The following is a 16,286-nucleotide window of genomic DNA, read 5'->3' as shown; positions in this document are numbered from 1 at the left end:
CCAGCTCTTTCAGGAAAACACTACGAACTCCAGACTACTGTCATGATTCCTTCTGACCGCACACTGACTTCCCCAGAGGCCCTGATCACTGCACACACAGGACCAGCTTCCTTGTGATGGTGGCCACCCCCCCCAGGACACGAGTGCCCTACTGGAAGAGCCAATCTGCCAGCAAAAGGTCCTCTGAGCCTGAGGGGTTTTTCCTACAGGGAAGAAAGGGACTGATTACTGGTATACAAATGCCAAGACAGGCCCAGATGAGAAAACCAGCAGAGAGAAGTGTAATTACAGGGAATCTGTTAATAAGGGAGTTATGTTCATTTCAGTATGAGAGCAGTCACTGATTTCCAAACAATAATGCTGACTGATACGGACACACAGACATTTGTTCCTTGGGCCGAAATGTCCCGTTTCTCTTACTGACTTGTCTGATGAATGAAAATACCTCCAACTGGGAATATCACTAGCAATTCAGAATAGTGATGAGATCAAGTATTTGGCATCTCTGAAGCAACAGCTCCCACCCCGTGAAGTCTTTCCAAATAACACGTAACAGGTAGAACAATACAGAATTCTCCAGTGTGCCCCCTTCCTTGTCCCATAATAATCGGTCATTTGCTGAGGCACCACAGGAAACACCCCACAGTCACCAATGACAAGGCACAGAGGAAGATGATGTGTGATGATTACGCATGGTGCCAGAACGTCATGTTCAAATTCTGGCTCTCTTCCTAACTGTGTGACTTTGGGAAAGTTGCTTAACCTCTCTGGGTTTCAGTTTTCTCATCTTCAAATTGCACGTGCTAATAGTAGTGATGTCACAGGGTTCTACAGATCAGGAAGGCATGTATGTAAAGTAATTGAATGGTGCCTGGACCGGCTGGGAAGGAACAGCAGAGAGAACACAGCAATGCCACCTCCGTGCTCAGCAGCCAGAAGTATGTGGGGATCTCAAAATCATTTCACTCGGGGCTGTGTCCAGCTGTGCTGCGCTTCCTTAAAATTCACATTTCATCAGTACATTCCTTGCCATTATTTAAAAAATTAAAAAGGGGGGGGGGTTAGAAAATCCCTACATCTTTGTTGTTTAATGAAATTTTTTTATGTTACTTCTACCTTTTCTCAGATATGTTCTTCTTCATATTAAGTCCAAAGTGTCCACTAAGAAATCAACCTTGGTGCACCAAAGCATACAGAGGTGGCTCTCTTGGATACTTAGGAACAGGCTGGATTTCTCCTCTCATTCATATGCTACTAGGTTCTTCCAGGGGTAAATACAGTCTTTAATAGCTCTCCAAGTGACTGCACTTGAAAACTGACTCTGTGCCATTTCAAAACCTATGAGATGGGCTTCCCTGGTGGTGCAGTGGTTGAGAGTCCGCCCGCCGATGCAGGGGACACGGGTTCGTGCCCCGGTCCGGGAAGATCCCACGTGCCGCGGAAGGGCTGGGCCCGTGAGCCATGGCCGCTGCGCCTGCGCGTCCGGAGTCTGTGCTCCGCAACGGGAGAGGCCACAACAGTGAGAGGCCCGCAAACCGCAAAAAAAACACACACAAAAAAAACCCTATGAGAGGCCTTGCTTTTCGTTCATTCTCACCCATTTTCAATTCAAAAAAGATGTTTGAACACTGACATCCTATTTTTGTAGGAAAACACACATAGGTACGTGGTGAATGTCTGGCATCCTTTCAGATAATAGGGCAAAGTCTCTTCTTCCTGGAGCAAAATGTTAGCCTTTCACATTGGTAATTTAACAGATCTGTAAAGTAACTGTAGCCTGGTCTCCCTGCCAAGGCAGAAATGGGGTTGTCAGAAATTGAAGGTTTTATTTAACTCTAGTCAATGGGCTCTTAATACAAGGGAAGCAGAACTCTGGAATCAAATGCAAATACAACTCACTCTCTGGTCCTCACTTGGCCAACCCAGTGGCTATAGGCTAACATCAGCCATTGTAGGCAACGGCCTTCCTGCCCTGCCACCTTCTCAACGTCTTCTCATCTCAGAGGGAAGGACCTAAGTCAGGGGTTTTCAGCTGAGATGGAATGGATTTATCTTGATAGAAAGTCATAAATTAAAACGTCTCCGAGACATTTCTCCAAAGAAGGTATACAGATTGCCAACAAACACATGAAAGGATGCTCAACATCACTAATCATTAGAGAAACGCAAATCAAAACTACAATGAGATATCATCTCACACCGGTCAGATTGGCCATCATCAAAAACTCTAGAAACAATAAATGCTGGAGAGGGTGTGGAGAAAAGGGAACCCTCTTGCACTGCTGGTGGGAATGTAAATTGATACAGCCACTATGGAGAACTGTATGGAGGTTCCTTAAAAAACTAAAAATAGAACTACCATGCGACCCCGCAATCCCACTACTGGGCATATACCCTGAGAAAACCATAATTCAAAAAGAGTCATGTACCAAAATGTTCACTGCAGCTCTATTTACAATAGCCAGGACATGGAAGCAACCTAAGTGTCCATCAACAGATGAATGGACAAAGAAGATGTGGCACATATATACAATGGAATATTACTCAGCCATAAAATGAAATGAAACTGAGTTATTTGTAATGAGGTGGATAGACCTGGAGTCTGTCATACAGAGTGAAGTAAGTCAGAAGGAGAAAAACAAATACCGTATGCTAACACATATATATGGAATCTAAGAAAAAAAATTGTCATGAAGAGATTAGTGGTAGGACGGGAATAAAACACAGACCTACTAGAGCATGGCCTTGAGGATGCAGGGAGGGGGAAGGGTAAGCTGTGACAAAGTGATCGAGTGGCATGGACGTCTATACACTGCCAAACGTAGGGTGGATAGCTAGTGGGAAGCAGCCGCATAGCACAGGGAGATCAGCTCGGTGCTTTGTGACCACCTAGAGGGGCGGGATAGGGAGGGTGGGAGGGAGGGAGACGCAAGAGGGAAGAGATATGGGAACATATGTATACGTATAGCTGATTCACTTTGTTGTGAAGCAGAAACTAACACACTACTGTAAAACAGTTATACTCTAATAAAGATGTTGAAAAAAATCACCTAAATGTTTAGGCTGCACTAAGTGAACCAAAGACATTACAAAAATGTATCAGGCAAGAAAAGTGTCATCACGTCACTCAGGTAGAAGCTCCAAAGAAGCACCTTCATCATTCAGACCGGCAGAGTAAACCAAACTAATGTGCGGACATTCGTTTATGATGCCTGCGTGTTTACAAGGCAGTGTGCTCCATCCGCAGGTTAGTTTCTCTTTCTGTTCTGTTTCTTTAGCAGGCTATTCACAAACAAGAAAGTGTCTAATTCCCAGACGCTGGTTTGAAAATGGGTCAAAAACCTCCACAACATACATTTAATCCCAAGGTGGATTTGTGGTTTAAGTGAAAGTCGACATCAAGAGCAGCTGTCAGATATCTAAGAGGGGGAAGTAAATATTAGAGTCACAGAGGCCCCGAGGTGCGATGGCTTCTGCAACAGGAGAGCATTCTCTTAGGGAACAGTGCCTTCCCGTGAAATAACATCTGTCATGAGTTGAACGGTGTCCCCGCCCCAAAGATGTGTTCAAATCCTAACTCCCAGTACCTGTGATGTGACCTTATTTAAAACCAGGCCCTTGGGCTTCCCTGGTGGCGCAGTGGTTGAGAGTCCGCCCGCTGATGCAAGGGACACGGGTTCGTGACCCGGTCCGGGAAGATTCCACGTGCCGCGGAGCGGCTGGGCCCGTGAGCCGTGGCCGCTGAGCCTGCGCGTCCGGAGCCTGTGCTCCGCAAGGGGAGAGGGCACAGCAGGGAGAGGCCCGCGTACCGCACACAAAAAAAACAAAACAAACCAAAAAAAAACCCCACAAACCCAGGGCCTTTGCAAACATGGTCAAGTTAAGAAGAAATCATTGGGGTTCCCTAAGTCTATTCTGATGGGTGTCCTTATAAGAAGCGAAGAGACACACGGAGAAAAGTACCACGTGATGACGGACGTTGCAGAGGTGTGTCTACAATCCACGGAACACAAGGTTTCCAGCAGCCACATGAGGTTGGAAGAGGCAGGGAAGGATCCTGCCCTGGAGCCTTCGGGAGGAGAGAGGCTGACGTCGGGCTCCGGAGCTGGGAGACACTATTTGTGAAGCTCCATTAAGCCTCTTTCAACAGGACTCACCTATCAGGAAGGGCCTGTGTTCCAGAGGCCCTCAGACAGGAAGCACTGTCATGTCGTGTGGGGGCCCGGGCACGTGCACAAGAGGGGGCCGTGGGCCCCAGACACAGTGCCGCTGGTGTCTTTAAAAAAATAAAATAAAAATTATCCCATTTCCTTTACCTAACAGAACAGAGGAAAGAGACACCTTGAGTCCTCCTCTGCCGAGTTCAAAATTGTTCAAGTATCTTCAAACATTCAGAAAAAGAAGATAAGGTGCACTGACAGCCCCTCTGCCATTTGATCAATGGGGAGCTCGTCACAGCACACGGAGGGCATTTCAGCAAATCAGCCTGAGCCAGAAGCAGGCAGAGAATTTCCCTGCAAAATGCAGACGCTGCCACCGTAACAGCTGGAGCCCCAAACTCTGCAATTTCCCACCCGGCTTCCCTCTGAATGTTTGGAACCATCAACAAAATATTATTTTTAAATACTTTTTGTCCAGGAGGCAGCTGTGTGGAACAAATGTCAGCTGGGTTGGGATGCTGGCGGCACAGGGTAGGAGGGAGACTCCAAGCTGGGGGCGACGTGAGCTGAATTAAGAGGAGAGGCCTCCACACGCAGTCAGGGCTGCGAGGGCAAAGGCACGGAAGTTCCGTCTTCCACGTTTTCCTTATTTCCCCAGTGACCCCTTCCAAACCACGCTGGCGACCCATCTCAAAGCTGCCACCCTTTGCCCTGAGGGTACTTCCTCCGGGATACATGCTGTGAAATCACTCATCTTTGCCTGATCAAAACGGAACCATCGGGGCTTCCCTGGTGGCGCAGTGGTTGAGAGTCCGCCTGCCGATGCAGGGGACGCGGGTTCGTGCCCCGGTCCGGGAGGATCCCACGTGCCGCGGAGCGGCTGGGCCCGTGAGCCGTGGCCGCTGCGCCTGCGCGTCCGGAGCCTGCGCTCCGCAACGGGAGAGGCCACAACAGTGAGAGGTCCGCGTACCGAAAAAAAAAAAAACAAAAAACAAAAAACGGAACCATCAGTCTTAGGTTGTGTCCTGGCAACTCTACAGTTCCACTTACTAAGGCTTTGAGGAGTGGGTCTAAATTTAAAAGACGACATTGAGGGGAAGCATCTTAAACTACAGAGTTTCTCAGACTCGGCACTCCAGACATCTGGGGAGGGCTAATCCTTGGCGGTGCTGCTGGCCTGTGCATCGTAGGGTGTTTGTAGCCCTTTGAGCAGCATCGATGGCTTCTACCCACTAGACGACCCCCAACCAGGCTGTGACAATCAAAGACGTTTCCAGACAGGGACGAACGTCCCCTGGGGGTGAAGTCGCTCCCTCTTGAGAACCATGGTATCATGGATCAGAGTGGCCTCTGGAATCAGAGCCCTGAGTTCAAGTCTCCTGTCCTGCTCACCTGCAGCCCGGCCGGGAGCAAGGCACCCGTGTGGAAGCCTCGGCCCTCGGGGAGCCTGGGTACAGCGGCGCCCACCCCGCGGAGCCACGCAAGGATTGGGTGGGTTTGTGTAAGGGAAGCACCCGGGACAGGGGTGGCACCGTCCAGACGACGCCCGTGCCGGCCGTGTCTATTCTGGGTTCTGCACTGGAGCTGTCGTCGGCCGAGATCTACACTCGACCCACCTGTGCAGGGAAGCACCGGCCTCACCCAGAGACAGCTCTGCCTCTGCCCTGGGCTCCTGGGAGGGGAGCTCCAGGCCCCAGGAATGGCCCGCCTGAGAGGACTCGGTTTGCCTGGGGGCTTTGGCCAGCAGACCGTCCAAATGCGACTCAGGAAGGGTGCTCGGGGTCACGCGGTGTCAGCTCTGTCTACAGAGAGGCTGAGGCCGGCAGTCAGCCACGCAGGCGGCACGTGAGGAGTCCCAGTCAGACGCCCGGACACACGGGCTCTGCTGACCCTCGCAGGCAGGCAGTATTACCCATGCACGGCGCTACATGTTGCGGCCAGGAGGGCAGGGCAGCCGTGACTCCCCACGGAGGCAACAATGGAGGCTTCAGAACTGGCAGTTCTCCTGAACACTTCCCTTGGCTGATGCTAATCTGTATTCTTCCTTTGTAAGAGGCCAAAACCATGAGCATTACAGCTTTCAGTGGGTTCTGTGAGTCCTTCTAGCAAGCGATTAAGCCCAAGGGTGGCCTTGGGACCCCCGAACTTGCCCTTGGCGTAGCGGTGCGGGGACTGTCCCCGTCAGTGCAGCAGGTGGTCTCCTGCATCCCCTCACAACAATACTGTCCAGGGAAACGCCTTCTAGTGGGAACCACTGCTTGAGCTCACTTCCTCAAGCGCACTGAGCCTATTCGAACACTTCTGGAAGGTCAGCGTTCGATGAGGGCCCCACATCTGTGGTGCTGATACCAAAAGACGCCAGAGAGTAAACCTGGGGTCAATCTGGCAGAATAAGTACATTTCAAGTCCCCAGCTGAAGCGGCAGGAGTAGCCGGGAGTGCTGGCAGGATTTCAAGTCCCAGGGGAGGCACAGGGCCCAAAGTGACCCTCTTCCAGCAAGAGGTGTGAGCAGCCCCTCCAGCATGAGGCGTGCACCCCAGCCAAGCCCCCGGCTTAGAAACAGCGGCCGGAAATAGCCGCAACCGCCGAGCCCGGCTGTGGCCTTTTCTGGGCACCAGGCACACACAGCTGTGCTCCTAGAAGCCTGCCCAGGCCACCTGCCACATCAACGGGGCTGAGGCTCCACGCAGGGGCTCTCTCTGCCCCGGGCCCCGGCGGCATGAGGGTTAGGGTGGGATCACGGGTTGGGGGGTGAAGACTCCCAGTTCAACTTAAAGTCGGAAACAACAACGTCAAAGCCGATGCCAAGAAACTGAGCCAACCAGCTCAACACCTGGGGAATCAGTGTGGAAAAAATGGAAGTGAAATGACTGTGAGATAGGTATGTTTAAGATGCTTAGAGAGATCCTGTCCAAGCGGGCAGACAGCAGCCACAAAATCAAAGTGTACGTTATCAAACGAGCAGCTAAGTGAAAACGGAACAAGTGGATACACACGCACACACAAATCCAACAACAACAAATCTGAAAGTGGAAAACTACAGCCATCCACTAAGGAAAGCACCGCACAAGCAGCCCCGGGTGCCCCTACTGGCAGAGGATGCTCAGAGGTGCGAAGCCACAACAGCCGATGATGGTCAAATCCACCCCCCGACCCCGGAAGGAGTTTATCCTCTTGCAGGGGAGACAGTTGATTAACCAAGAGAGGGGGGTGTCACGTGCTCTGAGGGGCTGTAGGTCATCATGAGTGCGACAGAAAAACAAGGAAGATGGGGGGTGGCCCGGTGGGGTGGCAGCTGGACATCTGGGGAGGCTGCTCTGGGAAGGGGCCCGATGAGGTTAATGAAAGTAACACTAGAGCTTTCACTGAACATGACAAACTGATTCTGTAATTCACACGGAAAAGTAAGCTCAGAGAATTCTGAACAAAAGGAAACTGCTGTTCCAGATAGGCTTCTTCTAAACCTATTTTGTTAAAACACGGTGGCACTGGTGCTAGGAGAGGCCACTGGGTCTTAACCGCTTTTCTGTCTCTGTCCACGTGCACTGGTGTGAAGGCGGAGGGACCTCCGTCCACACGTGCCGTCGATGGCAGCTGGGTGAGGGCGTGTGAAGGACAAAGCGGGGAGCTGAGAGGGGGAAGGCGCTGGCCAGAGCGTGGAGGCAGGGGCGGGGGGTTGCCCAGCCCTGCAAGAGGCTTGAATGGGGGCGTGAGGAGGAGACGGCCAGGAGAGCTTCCCGGAGCACTGGGGCCCCTTCGGGGAGCTGCAGGAGAGGAAAAGCACTGTTTCCACCTGTGCTCACCATCACAGCATCCTTTAGAGCCAGAGGGACCAGCCTGAGTTCACTTCGTCCAGCCTCTTCCTTTGCAGAAGAAACCGAGGCCCAAAGAGGAGGATGGTTTGGCTGAGGTCACGGGACAGAATTCTCTGGAAACCTCATTCTTGGGCTCACCCAGCGCTCTCTCAGCTCAGGCACGTCCACCCTCTTGTGTGTTCCCATCTTGAATCTCTCTCCTCCGTTGGCCTCCACAGCAATTCACCCTCCCCGTGCCTCACCTCCTAATGACTTCTCCTCTATCCATCTGTGGTTCCTGTTCTGCTCCTACCCCAGGCTCTTGAGTCCCCACCAACTCAGGGACAGCCTTCTCGGCACTCAGTTTCATCTCTCCCTGGAGGGCGACAGAACCCCTTGACTTCCATCACAAACTTGAAGCTACTAACTAGCACATCCCCATCTGCAGCCCACACCTGCGCCCTGAACTGGGTGCAGTCAGCAGGCTACAGCCTTGTGGCAGCAGTACACGGGGAAAAGTCCATTAGACTACATTCTCCTAAAGACCTAACATCCTCCAGACATAGTCATGTTCTAAGTCAAGAGCCTCCCCAGTTTCAACATGAAGAACTGTGGGTCTCCCTATTGCTATGATGTTATCACGTTGATGCAAAGTCAGTATCACAGCCATCTGTCTGTAAGAAGGGAGATCCAGTCACTGAGAAAGAGTTCAAGGGCAATGACCAGTCTTTGAGACTTAGAGGCACAAAGTGAGGCTCCAGTCCCAGAGGGATTCCAGAATAATGGGACACTCAGGGGTTAGAGGAGAATGGAGCTACCAAGACCAATGGTGAGAGGTGTAAACACAGACCTAGCCATCAGAAGAAACATGTGACCAGGTGAGCCCAGGCAGCACCGCGATGGCCAGCAGGTCTGAGGAGTAAAGACGAGTGCTGAGTGACTTCATCATGCGGACATCCCTGACACAGCTGTTGCAGAAGACTTCCTTCTCGGCTATGGGTTTCCTGTTTACAGTTTAGGGTCAAGTTGACAGAACTTGGAATGTTACAGATCAAAGCACAGAAGAACAAACACAAAGAGCATTTCAACACCTTACCTGGTCCCAGGGAGAGACGGTGCCTCCAAAACACATGAACAAGTAGCCCATGGCCACGAGACAAATCCATATCACCAAAGAGAAAAGGCGGAGCAGCTTCTTAAACACGGACTCGATGCACACGAGGATGAAGATAGCAAAGAAAATCGCCAGGGCAGTTGGAACTGTTATTAAAAATGCCACGTGGTCTTCAACTTCCTAAGGAGAGAAAAAAAATATTGCAAAGGTACAATTTAGAAAAGCCGTGGTACCCATGACTTGTTTTCAAAATGTTATCAACGTTAATCAGTGTTGAAATATATCAGGTTTTAAAAGTGATTTCAGAAGTAAAACCGTTTGAACTTTTGAAAATTTAAGTTTCTTATTAAATAACCATGTTTTTCTATATAAATAACCCAGTATTGGATATCTAAATAATGCAAAACAGCCATGCCATCAAATTCAAATTTTCCCTGGTAAATGGAGAAATGGATTTCATTCAAAAGTGAATGCAAGGGCTTCCCCGGTGGTGCAGTGGTTGAGAGTCCGCCTGCCGATGCGGGAGACGCGGGCTCGTGCCCCGGGCCGGGAAGATCCCACGTGCTGCGGAGCGGCCGGGCCCGTGAGCCGTGGCCGCTGCGCCTGCGCGTCCGGATCCTGCGTTCCGCAACGGGAGAGGCCACAGCGGTGAGGGGCCCGCGTACCGAAGGAAAAAAAAAAAAAAAGTGAATGCAAGAACACAGAAGGTACGGATAAAATAAGACAACCAAATTCACTGCCTGCACCAGAGGCTCAGAAATACCCCAACTGTAGGAAATTAAGGCCTCGAAATGGGTTTGAAATGTTTTATTTAAATAAAACCTACAAGCTATCTCAGGCTCTCAGGGGAGAAGTTTTCTTTTAATGCACAGCAATTACTGTTTTAATAGGAACATAGATTAATAGAAAAGGGTCTAGAAGATGAGAGAGCGGGAAATACATAGAAAAATGTGTCAGTATGCTAGTTTCCTTCCCCACCTCTCTTGGGTTCCAGTAGCAGAAAGAAAATGGACATTTATTATTGGCCTCTTACTAATGCATTTTTTAACAATCCACATTTGCACACTAATACTCATTTTCTTTCTATTTATCTCTTTCTAGTCACACACCCCCTGAAAGGCACACTATTACAATTCTATACAATTTCACACAGTGTAATAGACATCATACTTCCTTCGATTAGCCAAGCCTGGATTTAGGCTTTAGCTTCTCCAAACATTATGCTGGAACCTTGCTCTGAACAGCACACACTATGGGATGGAACACAGTTTAAGATCTTTAATCCTCACCCAATATATTTAGTTGGTGAAATACTCAAAGGAGTTTCAATCAAAAACCCGTATGGCCGGGGCCCTAAGAACTTCCACTGAGGTTTTAGCATATTAAAAGTTACAGTACAATCTGGCACGTATGGGGCAGGTCTTTCAAATACCAGAGCCTGGGGAAGCCTCCACCTTTTCTGGTTGGTACAGGGTTCACTCCATGCCACGAGCATCTCTAACTTCACCCTGGAGATGCCCCCCCCCCCGTGCCCCCTTCAGATATCAGGCCACTAACCACAGGGAGAGAGGGAAGCAGAGCAGGGCAGCCAAACCACCATACGGCGCCCAGGCTGACACCCAGCAGAAAGAAAAGGGACCCAGGCCCACCCTCAATGCCTTCATTTCCCCTTCCTCTCTCTCCCAATTATTTGCATCAAGTGATACCCAGAAAAAAAGGCAATCAGAGCAAATACTCATGTCTATATTTTTGTGCTAAGCACTCAGGTACATTAAGTCCTTTAACACAACAGCCCTATGCGGGTGGTGGGCACTCGTGGCTGCAGTGTTCTACAGCTGAGAAAACGCACGGCCCTCGATGGAAAGAAGGTGCCAGGGCTGTGGAGCTGATAGGGAGAGAGCCAAGGCTCCAGCCCAGGGAGGTGGGGGCGGTCTGTTCCTGCAGAGCCCTGCAACAGAGCTCCGCAGCCTGCTTGTGCAGAGATGATACACTAGACCAGGTGAGGCCAGACCTTGAGGGGCCAAAAGAATCTGTTTCCGCAACAGCCAGGAAACAGAAGGATCCAAAGGGATGTTCTTATAATCTCCCACCATCGCTATTTTGGGCCACGATTAAGTGCCTAATTGTACTCGTATCCTCAGACACATGTTCCAATCATTGCAAAAAGGTGTCAGGTATCCACCAGTGCTCCCCAGCACACAGGCACCACGGTTCGAGGTACACAGGGACCCGACAGCCTGTCTTCTGAAGACATCAAATTTGAGACCACGATCGCTACACACACGGAGCCGTGAAAACCGATTTTATTTTAAACCTTCGCAAATGAAGTTAACTGGGCTGTGGACAGAAAGCTAACCAGTAAATAACCAGGACAGCTGTTTTCCTGGTGTGGCTTTTCACTTCTTTCATTAACCCAGTAGGGGAGAAACAATCATTGACTTTATTGGCTCCGATTTCTCCAGAAAGACTGAAAATGGTGTGAAAATATGCGTGACTGTCTAGTGAAAGTTAGTAGCTAAAGGAACAGAAAGTCTGTGATTGTGAGTCCTTCCAGGAAGAGGGGGACAACGTACACTACCTATAGGAGCTTTTCCTGTGCTTCTCTTTCTAAAAGACCCAACGGTAATCCAGTTGAAGACCCAATGCCTTATGGAGCTGGGTACATTATGTAATAAGACTTGAAACACGGGTTTTGGTTTTGAATGTTGGAGTCTCTATGTCACATTTTTTCTTTTCTTTTTAACTATCAGCGTCTTGATCACTGAGAAGTGACTAGTCTGGGCCTCAGGCGGCCTCTTCCCTGGGCACAGAGGACACAGAGCCTGGGTCCCCTAATATTTTTACTTTCTTTCAAAATCAGAACAATAACAACCAAACCCCCCAAGATTGTAAGCTCAAAGCTTACATGCATCTCCATGCTAACCCAGCATAAACTATGATTGTGAATATACTTTTAGGGAGGAGGGAGCAGGGGGCGGACAAAGGCCCTCAGTCCCTCTGTTGTAATCTGATCCGAGGGGCTGGCGGGCGCCCCGGCTCACCAGGTGCGCGGCGTTCCCTGCTCCATCCCACACACCAGAGAAGGACCCCCAGCTTCAAGCAGTGTCCCCAGCCTCGGTTGGGGGGACCAGATTCCCAGATGGCCAATGGCTTAAGTCGGTCGGCCACTGCTCACGAGGCCAGTGGCCAGGACCACTGCAAAGCTGAGTGCACTGTAGAATCTGGGCTCTTCCAGGAAAAGAACAGCCATCAATTTATTCTGCATTCACCTTTTGAAGTCTAACTCCAAACATCTTAATATGGACTTCTCCGCTAAATAGAATCTTTTATAAGGTTGTCAAGGAAAAAAAAAAAAAAAACAGCACAGTATTCATTAAGAACGTATAAGCTTATAAACCACATTCTTTCCTAGCCCCGTGTCTGAATCATGCGTTTTTCTTAAGGCTAATAAGAAAATGAAACAGCGGAACGCCCTCAGACCTTGAATTACATGGGCCTCGCCCGTCCTTTATCCGGCCGCAGTGGACACAGGAAGATGAATGAAGCCACTACAGCTGCCCCGTGGCTGCTTCCTTAGGAGCCAGTTAAGTTTTCAAAATTCGGAGTATAAAACACAGTAGCTCAAAATAAAGTGAACAAAAACAGTGAAAACATTGTCAATCTAAATTAAATAAGTTTATATATCCTCACCCCTCCTCCCTTCGTGGAAAAAACAATTTACCATGTTATGTAAACTAAATGAAATGTACTAAAATGTCTTTATTAGTACTAAAATGTGTGAAAATGCCTTGAAGACATGGCTTTAAAAAGATTTTTTAAATTTACCATACAACGCAAACTAAATAAAATGTGCTAAAATGCCTTTAAAAGAGAGATCTTGAGCCTGGTATTACCTACTATCATGATAACGGGCTCCTGTGTCTCCTGGACCATTTCATCCTTTCCTGTTCAATGCATTTTGGGGTAATTGGGGATCGCTTCTAATTGCCAAGCCTATTAAACACCCATCGTTTTTATTTATTATGTGACAACTGCTTCGTTTCTTGGAGGCTTTTTCATGGAGCAACAGATTATCTGTATGTTCATTCTTTTCCACGTGTATTTTTTGGTTTTTGTTAAACAGTACTGTTCTTCTTTTAGATGGTAAAGGACAGTCTAATGTAAAATACTTTTCTATAAAAAGGATATTTTAGTGAAGTCCGACAGACTGAAGGTAGAAACCAATTTCCACCACTAACTGTAACTCGGAGTGAGCACTGGGCCTGCCTAAGTCCCTGTTTCTTCACATGAACAGAAATACAGACCCTGCATGGCTGGCGGGGTTGAGTACATCACTGGCGCACCATAAATGAGATTATTGTCGTGGGGACCATCACTCCCTCTTTCCTGCAAATCTGAGTACTTTCCACCAATGCTAGTCTGACTATTCCTTATTGAAATGATGCCAGCTTTCCATTCTAAATGATTATATATTTGATTAGCACAAATTAATCTGAAGGGTTGTCACTGGGCAAAAAGAAATCAGCCTTTAGCTATGATACACATTTTGCCTTTAAGTGTATGTGTCATATGATATATATGTGTGTGTTGTATGTGTGATATGTAATAAAAAATATATTTTTTTATTCTTTCCCACATACATAGTCATACTCCATTTTACCACGAGGTGTGAAAGGAATAAATAAAAATTCTAACTAAAATGTTCTATAAAACTATGATGAAATAAATCAAAGATGATCTCAATAAATATTCCACGTCGGGCTTCCCTGGTGGCGCAGTGGTTGAGAGTCCGCCAGCCGATGCAGGAGACACGGGTTCGTGCCCCGGTCCGGGAGGATCCCACGTGCCGCGGAGCGGCTGGGCCCGTGAGCTGTGGCCGCTGAGCCTGCGCGTCCGGAGCCTGTGCTCCGCAACGGGAGAGGCCACGACAGTGAGAGGCCCGCGTACCACAAAAACAAAACAAAACAAAATATTCCATGTAAATAAATAGGAAGATATTCCATGTACATAAATAGGAAGACAATATGTCAAGATGTCAGTTCTTTCCAAATTAATCTATAGATTCAATGCGATGGCAATCAAAATCACAGCAAGTTAATTTTGTAGATAGCAACACACTGATTCTAAAGTTTAAACGAAGAGGCAAAAGACCCAGAATAGCCAACACGATGTTGAAGGAGAAGAACAAAGTTGGAGGACCAACACTGCCTGATTTCAAGACTTAGTACAAAGCAACCATAATCAAGGCAGAGCGGTAATGCAGAATAGACAAATAATAGATCAACGGACTGGAAAGACCTACATCAACGTAGTCAACTCATGTTGACAAAGGTGCAAAGACAATTAAACGGAGAAAGGATAGACCAACTAAATAGATACCCACATGAAAATATGACTCTAGATACATACTTTACACCTTACACAAAAACCAACTCAAAATGGATCATAGATCTAAATGTAAAACGCAAAATAATTGTGAAAAACTTTGAAAGTCTTCCCATGAGCAAACTTGTGTAGTGCAGTGGAAGTGGTGCTCAGAGGGCAATTGTTCATCTTAAAAGTTGAGCTGAATTGCCCTACTGTCAATTTGGCTTTGCTGGGAGGCACATTTTGCAGAGCCCCTTTCCCTCCACGGCTCTTGGTGAGAGTTGAACAGAAGAGGAATTTGTGCCAGAATTGGGAGGGGAAAGTGGAACAAGCCCTCACCAGAATCCCCTTCCTGGAATGCTCCCAGGTGAGAGCTGGCCCTCGCAGGCGCCTGCACGAGACTTGAGAGGTCGAAGCCAAGCAGCCCCAGGAAGGGCGATGTGCAGGGTCAGACGTGGAGGAGACACGTGCGGTGAAGCCTGGAGGGGCCCAGCCTGCCCGGCTCTGCCCTGCTCCACGTGGAGCACTCTGACCAAAGCAGCCAGACCAGGCTCCCCACTACTTTTCTCCCCGAAAGGGCTCCCTTCGGTGGGTGCACATCCCTGCACGTCCTGATTGGCCTAGTGACTCTCCGCTGCTCTCAATGCTCCCGGCTGCTGCCAAGCTCCATACTAAGAAAGGAGGCTGAAAACTGGTGAGTTAAAGATCCCACTTCAGAAATTTGGAAAAGAACGAAACCCAAAGAAAGTAGAAAGAAGATGCGGTGGTCCGGGACTTTCTAAAATATTCCCTATTTCCTTCTTCTGGGTTCCTTCTGGGTGTACTTTCTGACCTCCTTTGAAGTTCCAAGTAGCCATGCTTTGGCCAAAAAAATGTGGACAGAAGTGAAGTGTTTCTCTCCTGGGCAGAGGCATGTAAATGCCAGGGAGAGGTCTCACAGCACTTTCTCTCCATGGTACAATGATTACAGAAGCATCTGTCATGAGGAGGACACCTACAGCCCAGCCCAGATGAGCAGAATCTCCCTCCTGGCCCACACTGGTCAGGGTGTGTATGCAAGAAGTAAACCTCTGGTGTGGGAGGCCAAATATGAGGTTTGCTTATTAGCCCGTCACAACCTATGACATCTTTGCTGATACAAAAATTGGGACCTGAAATAGAGTTCTGCCCCAAACCTAAAATATACAGCATTGATAGCTGCTAGGTGGCAGGAGCAGTAAGGAAACTATTATCAGAGACTGAAAAGTAGCAACCCAAGCTACACAATGGTCCAACATTTGGTCAAAATATACTCCTGTCCTGGAAGGCAAAGATGCTCTAATAGAAAAGTCTAGAGCAGGGCTCAGCGAGCTTCTTTTGTAAGAGCCAGATCATAAATGTTTTAGGCTTCACTGGCTATAAGGTCTCTGTCACACTAAACACAGCCTGCTGTACCTTAAACACAGTCATAGATCATAGGCAATTGAATGGTCGGGCTATATTCCAATAAAACTTTATTTGAAAAAATAGGCAGTGGGTCAGATTTGGTCCCAGGCCAGAGTTTGTTTGACCCCTACTCTAGAAAGGGCCATTAACACAATGTTACAAGTGTGGGTGTGTTGCTGCTGACTGCATTTGTTAAGGTACAAGAAAAATACAAGCTCAGAAAATAACTGATTGGTTGTAAGGAGGGATGAAAAAGAAGCAGAATTCTATGGATTTGTCAGAGGAAGAGGAAAATGCTTCTCAGTCTCAACCAGTAAATGGTAACTTGGGTCCTAGAGTGATTAAAACCCAGCCACGCACAGAAAACAAAACAAAACAAAATCAAACCTGCTATTGAAGACGGAATGGATTAAGGTGCTTCAAACT

The 16,286-nt window shown here is 48.4% G+C and overlaps 1 protein-coding gene across 3 annotated transcripts in view; it reads right to left on the bottom strand.

Moving 5' to 3' along the window:
• Positions 1 to 16,286, bottom strand: part of ADCY2 (adenylate cyclase 2) — a 441,592-nt gene that overhangs the window by 412,592 nt on the left and 12,714 nt on the right. For all 3 annotated transcript variants that reach the window (XM_059063263.2, XM_059063264.2, XM_067030781.1), the window contains exon 2: positions 9,051 to 9,248. In XM_059063263.2, coding sequence (XP_058919246.1) covers positions 9,051 to 9,248 — 198 coding nt within the window. The remainder of the gene's footprint in view (positions 1 to 9,050; positions 9,249 to 16,286) is intronic.

The sequence above is a fragment of the Kogia breviceps genome, chromosome 4 (assembly GCF_026419965.1).
Source record: "Kogia breviceps isolate mKogBre1 chromosome 4, mKogBre1 haplotype 1, whole genome shotgun sequence".
Taxonomy (NCBI): Eukaryota; Metazoa; Chordata; class Mammalia; order Artiodactyla; family Physeteridae; genus Kogia; species Kogia breviceps.
The sequence above is the reverse complement of the archived record's forward strand: the minus strand, read 5'-3'. Positions and strand labels throughout refer to the sequence as shown.